Raw genomic sequence first — 16,142 nt, 5'->3', positions numbered from 1 at the left:
CTCTCTGCCCTTTACTGATCCAGCCACTGGCCCATCCATCTGGCCCATCAAGAGTCACTCTCATTTCATCAGTCCATAAAACCTTTGAAAAATCAGTCTTAAGATATTTCTTGGCCCAGTCTTGACGTTTTATCTTATGTTTCTTGTTCAAAGGTGGTCGTTTTTCAGCCTTCCCTACCTTGGCCATGTCCCTGAGTATGACACACCTTGTGCTTTTTGATACTCCAGTGACATTGCAGCTCTGAAATATGGCCAAACTGGTGGCAAATGACAACTTGGCAGCTTCACGCTTGATATTCCTCAATTCATGGGCAGTTATTTTGCGCTTTTTTGCCCAACAAGCTTCTTGCGACGATGTTAGCTATTTGCCATGAAATGCTTGATTGTTCGGTGATCACGCTTCAAAAGTTTGGCAATTTCACGACTGCTGCATCCCTCTGCAAGACATCTCACAATTTTGTACTTTTCAGAGCCCATCAAATCTTTCTTCTGACCCATTATTCCAAAGGAAAGGAAATTGCCTAATAATTAAGCACACCTTATATAGGGTGTTGATGTCATTACACCACACCCCTCCTCATTATAGAGATGCACATCACCTGATTTACTTAATTGGTAGTTGGCTCTCAAGCCTATACAGCTTGGAGTAGCACAACATGTATGAAAATTATCATGTAATCAAAATACTCATTTGCCTAATAATTCTGCACACAGTGTAGAGATTTTTGGTTTCAATGAGAAGTGTTATGGTTGGAACCCCCCCCCCCCCACAATATTAGAGCATAAAAACCTCATATGATCTATGGAACACAGAGGTGATGGTAGTATCATGGTTTGGACCTGTTTTTCTAATACCTGGGCCAGGACAGTGTGCCAGTATTGATGAAACAATAAATTCTGAATTATACCAGTAAATTCTAAAAGAAAATGTCAGGACAACTGTCCATAAGCTAAATCTCAAGATAATGTGGTCCTGCAACAAGACAATGACCCAAAGCACACAAGTCGTTCTACAAAAGAATAGGTAAAGAATAATAAAGATAAAGGACCACTCCAGCATATTTTTTTATTTCTCCACTGGAGTAGTGCATTAAATCTAAGTACCCTGATGCCAGTCTTATATTCACCTTCCGGTGGCGTCTTTTTCTATCGCTGTTGCGCCGGTCGATCTCCAGAGATTTGTGACCTGCCGGCAACTCTAGTGCTTCATGGATTGTGCTTGAGTCACAACTCAATACATCTCTATGAGAGCCTCATTCTGGTCTTGTTCTGACACTCATAGAGATGCACTGTGAGCTTGTGACGTGACTTCTGACTTCTGGACAGTCACAAGTTACTGTCTCAAGATGGCCCCGTGGGTCTAGTATTCTACCGGGGGCTTTGATTTAAAGCGTCACTCCAGCACTGAAAAAAAATGCTGGTGTGGTGCTTTAGAGCTTTTGAATAGTCATCTTTAGGATTAATGTCAACTTTTTCTGACATTAATCCTATAGAAATGTTGTGGAAGAAATGAAGTGAGTAGTTCATGGGAGAAGACTCACTTAAGAATTGAAGCTGTTGATGTGCAGGAGTAATCAAGATTTACTGTCATTGCTTAGATGCAGTGCACATGAAGATCACACTAAATATTTAAACCTAAGGTTCACATACTTTTGCCACTCGCAGAAATGTGATATTAGATCCCTTTCTAAAAAATTAAATAATAAAATGTATGGGACCCATTCATCAAGATGCTTAAGCCACAAATCTGACGTAAACACCTTAATAGGTTGCAATATTTTTGTACAACTCAATACTTGCACAAAAATATTGCGACTTTTGGCATTTACACGCCATTTTCGGCCAGCTGCACCAATAAGGGTATGTGTGGGAGGGACCGGGCATGGGCAAACCCGCCAATAACATATGCCACAAATGTATGGTGGTGGTGCACCCTGAGAATCAGCCGTGCCGGATTCATTAGGCAGTGATCACCACTTAGTGAATCCGGTCTGGATCCTGGAGAGAGCACTTCTTTAAGACTTGTGTGCACTACGTTGATCTTAATGAATTGCCCCCTATATGAGTTTTGACTCAATTATTTGATTTGATTCTATTTAATTACTGTTATTACTTGTATGAAAATCCAATGTACTGTAGGTTTAATCAAATACATGCAGAAATGTGTAATTGCACATGCTCTACACCTAAAATATATTGCACAATGTATAGGCTATTTATTTTGATAAAATAATTGGAAAATAATGGGGGTTTGAGAACATTATACATGTAATATAACATAATCAGATAAATTATTAGATAAAAGACATGCAGTATTCCAATATTTAATGTGGTGTTTGGATTTGGGCAGATTTCTGAGCAGCAGTTGCAGCAAGCTATGGCCGAGGCCGTGGAACAGGATCATCCTCTGTGCAACATGGAAGGTATGAGAAAACCTCCATCTAAAATATTGGTGCAAATAAGATTAATTAAATACATTTTTAACTGTTTGCATATTTACAGTAATAAAAGAGCCTTGAAATGGCAAGCAAACAATATCGCTAACAGTCTAGCTCCTCCTTATCCTAAACAACATTCTGTACATTCCTCCAAAAATGGATTCAAATTTATTATTTGGAGACAAATGCTGTGTAATTCTACCTTTATCTTTTTATCTTCAAGCTTTATTTTATAAAACTAATAGTACAAAAAGATTTTATAAGCCATAATATGAAAAATATACTTTCCTCTTCCTCCCAAAAAACCCAAGACCTTATGATAATAGCAGGCTCATCCATTGGCCAATACAATCGCCATCAAGTTACTTACATTTCTCTACGTAAGTGCCATAAATGATATTTTTGGAGAGTATTCAGTTTATTGATGTAAATAGGCAAGCAGGTAATTATGACCGTACTTAATCTAGAAAAATGCCTTACATGTAACTATATAAATATTTTTTTATTTTAGGAGATAAAAAGATGTTCTCATGCTCCCATGGAAAGTACCAATGTGACCATTGCATAGAGAGGTATGCTGCCTATTTATATTACAGCCGGAGGGAACAGAAACCGATGGTTCGCTCAAGCAGTGACAGCAATTATAACCCCAGATGTGCCAGTGCAGACACTTACCAGTTTTATGATCTAAAAAGCAGGGTACATAGTGTGGACGTACCCATGCGAACAGAACCCACTCAGCCACATTATTCCTCACCAGTAAACATGGACGACCATTCACGCCTTAATAATGGCCCTCAGGCCACAACTCAGGTTCTGTGTAAAAAGATTAGTGGACACTCGGGAGAGATCATTGTGAAGAAGCTGCCATCAAAACCAGCTCCACCACCAAGGAAATACTACAAGCAGGATACCAAGGAAGATGTAAGTCTACAAATCTTGCAGTTTCTAGCATCTATTTTTGAAATTTCAACTTGTGAAATAAGACAAAAATGCAATTTTTACATTGACCAAAAAAGATGTGCTATATACTATGTAGGAACCTTACATCATGGCAAGCTTTATGAATTCTGGACCAGAGAAGTAGATTTCAGTATCATCATTAGATAGGTGGTACTGGAAGCCATGAGACTTTATGAGTTGTTCCAGGCCAATGGCATAAATTAAGAACAGTATGGGTCATAACAAGACAGAGCCTTGAGGAACACCAACAGAGAGTGGGTAGGTTTAGGAGATTGTGGGTTTTTATTGTGAAATGCTAAATGTGAAGTTAGTGAGATATGAGGAAATCCAGGACAGAGCTAGATCTTTGATGCCAAGTAGGAGAAAGTGGTTGACTGTGTCAAAGATATAATACAGGTCAAGGAAGAGAAATACAGAGTACTATCTATTGACTGTAGCATTTAGTAGGTCGCTTGCAACTTTGGTTAGCGTAATTTCAGTAGAGTAGTAGGGAGGGACGGAAACCTTGTTGTAGTTGGTTGAAGAGTCTGTTCAGTGGGAGGTGAGAGAAAAGTTCTGTATGGATTTGCAGTTCAAGGAGTTTTGAGGGAAATGGGAGTAGTGATAGGCAATGGCTGGACGTAGACGTTGGGTAAAGGAATGGTTTCTTCAAGATTAGTGTGGTGGTTCAATACTTAAAAGAGAAAGGGAAGACACCAGAGATTAATGATAGATTGAAGAGATGGGTTAGAGCTGCAATCAGCATGGTGGTAAGGTTTGGGAGGAGTTGGGATGCAATCAAATAGACAGGTGAGTCTCAGGTCAGTCATGTTTTTGAAATATCAAAAATTAGCTAAATGTAATGCTGAAATGAGGAAGGAATTAAAAGGGTTATATAACTGTTTGTGGTTTTGGGTTAAAGAAGACATAAGAGTTGAGAAGTAGTCATATTCAGAAGAGGTAAGGGTCGACTTGAATTTAAAAATGTGAAAACTGCTTGTGTGAATATGATAGTCTTCCTGTGGGTGTGTTTTCTATCAAAAACCCTGGATACTTGCCACAGCTTTTTTAAGAGGTTGATTATCCCACAGTTGTCTATTGATTCATTACTAGGGATGATCGAATACCGCAAATATTCGGCAATGCCCATATTCGCCTAATAGGTCGCCACTATTCGACAATTTGCGAATATTCAATGCGCAATGTAAGTCTATGGGAAACCTGAATAGTTGCCGAATAGCAACTATTCGGGCTTCCCATAGACTTACATTGCGCATCGAATATTCGCAAAGCACAAACTATTCGTCAGATATTCGCAAAGCTGAATATTGCCGAATATTTGTGATATTCGATCATCCCTATTCATTACGTTTTCTATGGATGACTGAGTTAACAGTTGATGTGAATAGTTCATATATTTTCGTACATAGTTGAGTTCCTCAGCCTTGTTGCTGTGTTCAAGGTATGGCTTTTGTAAAGAAGACCACTTCTGGACAGACTTCACCAAACAATAAATGGGTGTAGCTGGGTCCCATTGTTTCCTGCTAGTTCTCAGATGATGGCACTGCTGGACAACTTTTGATTTTGAAGGGAAGTAAGCATAATGTGTATTTCATGTACCGCACTAAGTTTCCTTGGTTAAATGCTATATCTTTGGCCCTCAATGTTGACCATCTCTTGTTTTTTCAAGAGAACTTGTACAGAATATATTGACTCCCCAGTCTGCTTTGCAATCTTTGGGAGATACTTTGCAGATACAGTATGACTACCTTGTGTTTTTCTGATGTGTTTAGTCTTACCATGGTTTATGACCTGTGACATGAAACTGTCTTCCACAACATCACCTTTGTAGCAGAATTTGTCAGTTCCTCACCCAGTTTTAAGCTTTAAGCCTTCCACACAGCACAGCTATTTCTGTTAACAACTTTTCAGTTATATGTGAATGAGGTGATACGTGTGCTGGGTGTCACAGACCATTTAATCAGCCTCTGCCTCAGCAGGTTATTGCCTCTGTAACTTGATTTATAGCTCATAGTATGATTTCCTTGCTGAACCCCTAGTAACACACAGGGAGCTAACAATGAAACTAGGCAAACAAGGCTGGCAGGTGTTTGCATCGGTAGGAAGTGGATTATTAAGTCATCTGTCATACTTGCAGTTCTTACTGCCTCATTTACGTTTGAAATAAAATGATAATTTATTGATAAAGCAGCAACAGATACAAGATATAAAGGTGTTACTAAGGAAAGTGGTTACATAATGTTCTTTCTTGTTACCTCTGCAATGTAAATGATGACTGGCAGGGGACCACTGGAGCATTGATGCAATCCATTTACAATTGAGATTTAATAGGCTACATTCGCAATTAGCACCCAAAATTGATTTCCATGCCTTGGACCACAATGTGTTTTAGATACTTAATAACAAATGTGAAGCCACTTCCAACAAGACTGGAAAGATAAAGTCCAGCTCCATGGATTTAAAAGTGTAATCCTTTATTTACATGAATAAACTACCAAATCCAAAGTGAAAGTTCAAAGTACCATAAAAATTCCATGATAGATGTAGCCATTATCGGCAATCATCACGTTTCTGGTGATATGCACCCTTACAGGCCTGGACTAGCCATCTGGCCAAATGCCCAATGGGCTGCAGCACTGCACTATAAAGTGGGCTGCCAGCCCTGTTTTTCGGGCACAGGCCCTTTAAACCTTTGTCGCCGGCCCTTTAAGATCTCTGCTTGAGGGTAGCGTGCGAGCACTGGTGCGCATACTCGCTATCACGCTCATGGTCCGCAGGAATGATAGCAAGTTTGATGCTACCCACATCATGACGTTTGTCTATGGGTGGAGTTCACACTCTGTCTCCAGCTTCCACATGGAATCTGCTCCTCTGTGTGCCCAGCTCTGGCCCTGTTGCCGCCTACCATCTGGGTGAGTCCTCGCCACATGGAACCTTTATTGATGATTGCAGCAGTCACATCCCCCTTACATGATGTACAGTATATGCTGCAGTCACAGCCCCCTATATAATGTATATGCTACATTCACCGTGTACTCCATACAAGCACATCCCTATGGTGACATACTTACATCACAGGACAGGTAGGGATTCATTTCACTTGTCTGTTCCTAAATTTGGAAAGACAAATGGAAATCTGTAACACACAACTGAACCAGCGCCTATAGATTTAGTATCTGTTCTCCAAACATACGAATGTTGTTACACATCACAATACACCATTACATACAGGTCACTTACAAAAACATATACAATTCCAGATACACAGACACATATGCAAACATGGACACATACAATACACAGACATGTACACATATAAGCAGACATGCATACAAACTGTATGCAGACATGCACACACATATACACATACAGTACACAGATATGCGCACACATACAGGACGCAGACATGTAAACATATATTCAGACATACATGCATACAATATGAAGATATGCACACATACATACATAGACATGCACATAAATAGTACACTGACATGCATACATACAGTACAATACGCAGATATGTACACAGGCATGCACATACACTTGGAGTCATGTTAACATGTGGTACACAGACATGTACATGTGCACAAACATGCACACATACAATATGCAGATATGCACACATGGTACGCAGACATGCATTCACATATACAGTTAGGTCCAGAAATATTTGGACAGTGACACAATTTTCGCGAGTTGGGCTCTGCATTCCACCACATTGGATTTGAAATGAAACCTCTACAACAGAATTCAAGTGCAGATTGTAACGTTTAATTTGAAGGTTTGAACAAAAATATCTGATAGAAATTGTAGGAATTGTACACATTTCTTTACAAACACTCCACATTTTAGGAGGTCAAAAGTAATTGGACAAATAAACCAAACCCAAAAAAAATATTTTTATTTTCAATATTTTGTTGCGAATCCTTTGGAGGCAATCACTGCCTTAAGTCTGGAACCCATGGACATCACCAAACGCTGGGTTTCCTCCTTCTTAATGCTTTGCCAGGCCTTTACAGCCGCAGCCTTCAGGTCTTGCTTGTTTGTGGGTCTTTCCATCTTAAGTCTGGATTTGAGCAAGTGAAATGCATGCTCAATTGGGTTAAGATCTGGTGATTGACTTGGCCATTGCAGAATGTTCCACTTTTTTGCACTCATGAACTCCTGGGTAGCTTTGGCTGTATGCTTGGGGTCATTGTCCATCTGTACTATGAAGCGCCGTCCGATCAACTTTGCGGCATTTGGCTGAATCTGGGCTGAAAGTATATCCCGGTACACTTCAGAATTCATCCGGCTACTCTTGTCTGCTGTTATGTCATCAATAAACACAAGTGACCCAGTGCCATTGAAAGCCATGCATGCCCATGCCATCACGTTGCCTCCACCATGTTTTACAGAGGATGTGGTGTGCCTTGGATCATGTGCCGTTCCCTTTCTTCTCCAAACTTTTTTCTTCCCATCATTCTGGTACAGGTTGATCTTGGTCTCATCTGTCCATAGAATACTTTTCCAGAACTGAGCTGGCTTCATGAGGTGTTTTTCAGCAAATTTAACTCTGGCCTGTCTATTTTTGGAATTGATGAATGGTTTGCATCTAGATGTGAACCCTTTGTATTTACTTTCATGGAGTCTTCTCTTTACTGTTGACTTAGAGACAGATACACCTACTTCACTGAGAGTGTTCTGGACTTCAGTTGATGTTGTGAACGGGTTCTTCTTCACCAAAGAAAGTATGCGGCGATCATCCACCACTGTTGTCATCCGTGGACGCCCAGGCCTTTTTGAGTTCCCAAGCTCACCAGTCAATTCCTTTTTTCTCAGAATGTACCCGACTGTTGATTTTGCTACTCCAAGCATGTCTGCTATCTCTCTGATGGATTTTTTCTTTTTTTTCAGCCTCAGGATGTTCTGCTTCACCTCAATTGAGAGTTCCTTAGACCGCATGTTGTCTGGTCACAGCAACAGCTTCCAAATGCAAAACCACACACCTGTAATCAACCCCAGACCTTTTAACTACTTCATTGATTACAGGTTAACGAGGGAAACGCCTTCAGAGTTAATTGCAGCCCTTAGAGTCCCTTGTCCAATTACTTTTGGTCCCTTGAAAAAGAGGAGGCTATGCATTACAGAGCTATGATTCCTAAACCCTTTCTCCGATTTGGATGTGAAAACTCTCATATTGCAGCTGGGAGTGTGCACTTTCAGCCCATATTATATATAGAATTGTATTTCTAAACATGTTTTTGTAAACAGCTAAAATAACAAAACTTGTGTCACTGTCCAAATATTTCTGGACCTAACTGTATGCAGACATGAGCACACACACAGACATGCTCTCATACACAGACATGCATGTAGACATGCAGACACATGGTACACAGACATGTACATGGTACACTGACATGCACATGCACAATATGCAGATATGCACACATAGTATGCAGACATGCACAAGCAGATACTTCTCCGAGATGGCTGGACCGTCGTTGTAAATAGGCACTTGAACCTTGTGTCACCCCCACCTCACCCCATTGTAGATTGTAACTTCTTACGAACAGGGTTGTCATTATTTTTGCATTAATTATTGTATGTTATATAACTGTTACTTATGAATGTTTGTATATGACCTCTGAATTGTAAAGCGCTGCGGAATATATCTATAGAAATAAAGATTATTATTATTATTATATTACATGCACATACACATGTGAAGAAGGCCTAAGGGTGTAAATCCCTAGAAACGCGTTGAATGACGAAAATGGTTACATTTACCATGGAGAGGTTTATTTTTACATTGGCTTTTTAATTTTCACTATGCATTTGGATTGTATTAATAATAATAATAATAATAAAGGATTCAACTTTTAAATCCGTGGAGCTGGACTTTAGTTTAGCAACATTTCACGTCTAAGTAAAAGCGTCCGTGCTCCGGATATCATTGGCACATCTCACTGCGGTGAGGAGTTTTCTCTTTCTTATCTTAAATTTCAAGGCTGTCTAGTCTACGTTTTATTAGATTTGCCCCAATCTGCCTCTTTTTTATGTTGTCATATATATTTTTTTCTATTTTTATTCTTAAACGGAATCTTTACCTATCGGTACGTTGGCCAGTATTGGCACGTTCGTTCATATATACCTTGCACATGCTCTCATACTGTTTTACATAAACAATAGGCCGTTATATTTAGTTGAATTTTATATCTATGGCACATAAGATCAATTATACAAAAGACAGGATGTGGTGTGGAAAGGAAGTTAGAGCTTTACACATCACTTTACATTTTTAACAGTTCCTTGCACTTTCTAGATCCCAGCTTGCTATTAGTGCATAGAGACATTCTGATACAGATCCAGAGACTTTAAACTTCTCCCTTGTGAGGAATGGCTACTATGAATCCAGTGTAAGGCTATGTGCCCACGTGTGTGCGCTCTGCACAGCAGCGTAAAAGTCACTGCATGTCCGCTTCAGAGCGCAGCTGAAAAGCTCCGTTCTGAAACTTTGGTAACTGCAGAATTCGTGCGCTCTGGATGCTGCCTCTCCCTATAGAGAGAATGGAGAAAGCGCACGAAAGAAGCGACATGTTGCTTTTTAGAACACAGTGATTTCGCAGCATGCAAATCACTGTGTTCTAAAACGCCACGTGGGCATGGATTATGCACAATCTTCATAGATTGTCCTGGGGACGCAGGACGCATGCAGTTACGCTGCGGTGCAATACGCAGCGTAACTGCATGCAAATAAGCAACGTGGGCACATAGCCTAAGCAATTATTAGCTACACTGATATTTACCTACACGGATGTGTGTCACCCAGGGATAGGGGGTACTCAAATCCGGGCCAAGGGGTCACTTCTGTGAGTATCACAGTGGCGTGACCTGGTCTGTGATCCCAGGCTCCACAGCAAAAAGGGGATTAGGTAAGGGAGATTGTCCATGATGCCACCCGTGGGTTGCGGTGATGAGATGGTGGCACCGCCGCTGCCTCTGGGGACCGTACCTGGGACTGATGGTGTGGGGCAGCAAGGTGGGATCTCCTCCACGGGTAGGGGAGTTGTAGTTCCGGGGCCCAGTTGGGGGTTGTGGTGGTGGCAGGGATTGCAGGGAATAGTACACTCACAGTTCGGTTATCGTGGTGCTGGGTGAAGCTGGATTGATGTGGAGGGTCAGGAACGCAGATGGAAGAAATACTCAGAGTCTTTTGTAAACCAAATTGCTGGTAGCTGATACCCACAGATGCTGTGAGGACAGGTCCCAAACCCGTGTGTATAATTCAGGGGTTGTTCTCCTGCCTGATGTATGTGTCTGTTTTGTAGATAGAATATATTAGATAGGTCCGGACTGGGTCCCAACAGTCAGTACCGGGGGGGCCACTACACTCTCCCGGTCCACTTCGGGTCCCACAAGCGGCTGGCCTATTCCTGAGGCCCTTACTCCCACTTTTCCCAGCTCCACACAGGGGCTGGTTCCAGACCTCTCTCCTCCTGCAGATTGACTACCGCTCAAACTCTGCTCTGCTCTTTCTAATTTTCTCTCGCCCCCCTCCCTTTTCCTGGGGAGGGGGGGAGTGGGGCCTGATTGGCTGGTGGGTATCGGTGTGGAAAACTCCCCAAGGGAGAGTGAGATCTGCACCAAAAAGATGGCTGCAGACCTCTGTGACACCCTGGTTTTGCCAGGGTGGCACAGATGCAGTGTATCAGTGTAGCTAATAATATGGCCCATGATGGGCCATAATATTGAGAACAGTATTTGTTGGGTGTTGACTAGCTGTGTGATGTGCAGTGTTAAAGAACCACCATTTAATAGCCTAGATGCACAGACAGACCACCCTTCAGATCAGGGGAGGACATTATATGGGTCCTTTACAGCCAATGATCGGTGACAGCAGCTGCTTTGGAGGTGGTAGTGTCCCCATTACCTCTTGGGGTTTTGTGCAGCTACAAAAGTTGTACCAATGGTACGTCCACCCTGGTGTAGATGTGCACGGAACGATCTGTAGTGGATTATACATTTCACATAGGCTGCCAATATTCTCAGCAGTACAGATCTTATTTACACAGGACGATGTGCTGCCAAGAACGATGACTCTTTGGGAGAAAGGTCGTTTCACCTGATGATCAAGCGTTTTGCTCATTCACTGAGTAATGAGCAGCCTGTTTATGGCCAAATGAGCATGTAACTCATGCATCTTAACTCTTCACCACTGATGTCTAATCAGACAGAATATACAGTATCCCTAAACAACCTCTTTATAATATTGTTCCAAGTAGACAATTTGTGAGTACAGATGCACCACTCATAGGTTTGGCTGTTAAAGGAAATCTGCAGATTTTTGCTATGTAATCTGTAGACAGCAGACAATAGGCACAAAAAGCCCTGTGTTACTTAGTAGGCTGTGTGCTGTCTACTTACAATGAAGGTTGTATCACCACAGGTTTATCACTGCCCACACTACCGGGCACGTGAGTAGTTGACCAATCACGCCCCCTCCTCTGATAAGTAGCTCACTGTCATTAAACAATGTACACAGAGAGTTGTGGTGTGGGTGGGGTTAACTTTATCACCTCTGCTACATGCTAAATCTGAGAGCTCTGGTTGCATCACAACTGCTGAACCCAGTAGACTAAGTGATACATAACCGGAATCAGGGTCTCTTTTGCTACATTATGTTGGTCTCAGAAGAAGCAGGGCGAAACGTGTGTCGGGGTGGAGGATCACTGGAACTGACACACATATTTGACTCTATACAGGAGCTTTTTGAAGGTATTTTATGTGATTACTTAACTGTTATATCCCTATATGAACTAGACAGTATTTCATTGTTGAAACGTATACTAATATAGTTAGCAGTTTACCATTGTAACATCCCTATACCACAGCTTGGGTATTATACATACTATTAGTAAGATCCTTCTCTGTATGTCCCTATATGTCCCTCCCACATTTCATCACAAATAGGGATGGAAAGGGTTAAATTGCTGTGCTGCTGTGCAATAAAGAAGAATGCTGGCTCTTCGATATGTGACTTTATTCAACGCATTTTGGAACAACCTCTTTATCAGGATAATCACATTTACCAAATGGTAATAGGTAAATGTGATGATCCTGATGAAGGAGGTTGCTTCGAAACGCATTGAATAAAGTCACATATCAAAGATCCAGCATTCATCTTTATTGCACAGAAGCGCGGCAATTTAACCCTTTCCAATCCTATTTGCGGTCACAAAATTTCCTTGACACTGGGAGCTGCAGCAGCTGTGTTTCCAAGATTCTTCATAGTGGTTGTGTCTGAGTCAACCCACCCAAGTGAGCAAAACCTTAATCACAGGTTTACCGTATATCACAGATAAGACCCTATTCATACGCTTTTTGTTTTCTTATATCCTCCCACATTTGAGGCATCCTTTGTTTTTAGCATGTGTACTTTGTACTATTTATTACTAAACGTGGACATTTTTTGCAAAATATGTTTTTGTATATTTACTTTGCATGCCGAGGCCTTAGTATATAGAGTATTTCCCTGAATATAAGACAGGGTCTTATATTATTTTTGGCTCTGAAAGATGCATTAGGGCTTATTTTCAGGGGATGTCTTATATTTTTTATTTGTGTGTGTTGCCTCATTGTCTTGATGTAAGCCCTGAAAAATATATAGTCACGTGCCTGCTGTTAATGCAAAATTAATATTCACCCCTTCCCCTGCCCACCCGTCAGACTGGTGTACTCACCCAATGATTGCATCACACTCACTGATGCTGGTTCAGAGAGGTGGGTGGGGGAGGGGGTGAATAATCATTTTTATATTAACAGTGGGCACTCGACTATAAATTTTCCAGGGCTTACAGCAACACAACGGGCAACGTATAGCAATAAAAGTTACATATCCTGAAAGGGCTGCACAAGCCCTATTTCAGGATACTATTAGATTGATGAACCGCAACTAGGGATTATTTTTGGAGTAGGGCTTATTTTTGGGGGAAACATGGTACTAGGACCTAGGCACTTTGATTAATTATAAATCTCAAAGCAATAGTTGATATCAGTGGCCACTGACTGGCTGCGGTGATTGCATGAACCCCTCCTGGAAGAGTAAGCAAATAAACCTGCAGGAGTTATGGGCAGCAGTGTGAAGAAATGGCGGCATCCTGTGTGTGTATTTATTTTTTATTAAGACTTCAAAGGGTACATAAAATAAGACATAGGTATATATTATACACTGACGAGCAAAAGGGTAACAATATTTTGAACATTTGACTTTCAGGCTCCATATCTCACTATGCAGTACAGCTCTGATCGTAAGGCTACCTTCATTTTAGAGAGAATCATCTTAACTATCTCATACATAAATTTGCAAATAGGTCTATGGAGACCCAAATCAGGAGCTTAAAAATGGTGGTAGAAGGCATAGGGTAATTGGAAAAGGGGCGTTATACTTGCTAAGTCTCCCGAATGACTCTAAAGGCCGCTTTACACACTGCGATATCGGTACCGATATCGCCAGTGTGCGTACCCGTCCCCATCGGTTGTGCGACACGGGCAAATCTCTGCCCGTGTCGCACAACATCGCCCGGACCCATCACACTACTTACCTTCCCTGCGACGTCACTGTGACCGGCGAACCGCCTCCTTTCTAAGGGGGTGGTTCGTTCAGCATCACAGCGACGTCCCAGCAGCGTCACTGAACCGCCGCCCAATAGAAGCAGAGGGGCGGAGATGAGCGGGACGAACATCCCACCCACCTCCTTTCTTCCGCATTGTGGCCGGGAGGCAGGTAAGGAGAGCTTCCTCGTTCCTGCGGTGTCACACGAGAAACAACTTCGTTACTGCTGCAGTAACGATATTTGAGAATGGACCCCCATGTCACCGATGAGCGATTTTGCACGTTTTTGCGACGATGCAAAATCGCTCATAGGTGTCACACGCAGCGGCATCGCTACAGCGGCCGGATGTGCGTCACAAAATCTGTGACCCCAACGAGATCGATGTAGCGATCTCATAGCATGTAAAGCGTCTTTAACACTACTTCCAGGGCTGCTTATTAACCTCATACATATGCACTGCTTCTCCCCGCCCACCGGCAGTCCTTGCATCTGTGGCGCCCTGGACTAGCCAGGTAGCCACAGACAAAACACCCCCACACCCTCACCCCCGGACAGTAATATTAGTCAGATACAAAACCCTTGTTGCCTCCCTCCAGAGTCTGATGTCCACACCAGGTGGGGCGGAGCCAGGCGGTTGGCCCCACCCACCGAGGAGTTCACAGGCCTGGAGGCGGGAAAGCAGTCAGAAAGTTCAGGAGGTGAAAGTGAGAGGTCATGTACTGCGAGTGTCTGGGTCGGAGCCCAGACACTGACAGCAAGGTTGGCAGACGGTGGTGGCCGTCTGCAGGAGTTGGTGGAACTCCGCAGAGCCATAAGGACCAGGGCTGGGCGGTGGCCCACCGGTACCGGACGGGGGAACGGAGTGAAGCTAAGCACACCCAGGCAGGGCCATCGGACCCCGACCAGGCTTGGAGCCGCCGACAATAGTCAAATCCGAATGTGACAGGAACCCCCGGGGTTCCCTAACAACCAAGTCCCGATTGAAGGCAACCGCTCACACCATGAGGACATACAGCCACCGCCTAGAAGTCCAAGGGCCAGCGCCTGCGGACAAAACGGGCTCCTTCGGTCTCTATACACCGGGGAGCGGACTACCGTTGGGAAGCCATTGGAGTCAACACAGTACACAAAGGTGCAGGGAGAGACAGCCACTATCATCTGTCCGGGGAGAGACACAGCAGCCGGCTGCGGGACCCGTCCATCCAGCCGTTTGGTTCACCGGAGACTTTGTGCCTCTTTTGCTGAGTGAGTACACCCGTGCCATCCGGCACCGCGCCGCGCTGTCCCTGCAACCCTGCACCTCACCGACCCTGTCTCCCCGTCTCACCACTGGGCCCCGGGACCACCAACCCCTACCCACGGAGGGGGGAAACAACATCCCAGCTGCTCCCTACCATCGCTCCCGGGATCCCTGTCACCAGCAGCGGTGGTGCCCACCTTCACCACAACCCGTGGGTGGCGTCACGGACTAAATCCCCAAACAAACCACCCCCTTTTCACTCACGAGCGCCGCTCGAGTCCCTGGATCTGGCCCACCGCTCGAGCCACCGAGCAGCAGCAGCAGCGCCGGACCCGAGCGTTAGCGAGCGCAGCGCCCCGCCACCCGCGACACATCTGTCCTGATATTCTTGAAGTGTCAAGGAATATCAGGAATGTGAATAAAGGAACAAACAAACATAAATCTAGTGAGTGCCGGGATTTTCTTTGATTCTGGATTATCTATTCCACAAGCACCAAGGTGGGGAGGAGTGCCGATCATTTTGTTGATTATACCATTATGTGAATAAGCCAAGCTCAAAACTACTTTGTCAAGCCCTTTAGCCTGATAAAAATTGTACTTTCCAAATTGTATGGGACATCCATCATGATTTATGGGGGTTAAAAGGGAACCTGTCATCAGATTTGGTGACTATAAGCTGCGGCCACCACCAGGGAGCTCTTATATACAGCATTCTAACATGCTGTATATAAGATCCCAGGCCGCTGTGTAGAGCGTAAAAATGACTTCATAATACTTACCTAAACGGTCGGTACGGTGCAGATGGGTCAGATATGTGTCTCCGTCCTCCGGGTGCGGCGCCTCCTCTTTCGGCCATCTTTGTCTTCCTTCTTCTGAAGCCGGTGTGCATAACGCATCCTA

General features: G+C 43.3%; 1 protein-coding gene across 4 annotated transcripts in view; it reads left to right on the top strand.

The window, feature by feature from the left end:
* The window catches only part of IL16 (interleukin 16), a 160,927-nt gene that overhangs the window by 117,135 nt on the left and 27,650 nt on the right, over positions 1 to 16,142 (top strand). For all 4 annotated transcript variants that reach the window (XM_075345862.1, XM_075345860.1, XM_075345861.1 and 1 more), the window contains exons 12-13: positions 2,351 to 2,423; positions 2,950 to 3,362. In XM_075345862.1, coding sequence (XP_075201977.1) covers positions 2,351 to 2,423; positions 2,950 to 3,362 — 486 coding nt within the window. The remainder of the gene's footprint in view (positions 1 to 2,350; positions 2,424 to 2,949; positions 3,363 to 16,142) is intronic.

The sequence above is a fragment of the Anomaloglossus baeobatrachus genome, chromosome 4, assembly GCF_048569485.1.
Source record: "Anomaloglossus baeobatrachus isolate aAnoBae1 chromosome 4, aAnoBae1.hap1, whole genome shotgun sequence".
In the NCBI taxonomy this organism is placed as follows: domain Eukaryota; kingdom Metazoa; phylum Chordata; class Amphibia; order Anura; family Aromobatidae; genus Anomaloglossus; species Anomaloglossus baeobatrachus.
The sequence above is the reverse complement of the archived record's forward strand: the minus strand, read 5'-3'. Positions and strand labels throughout refer to the sequence as shown.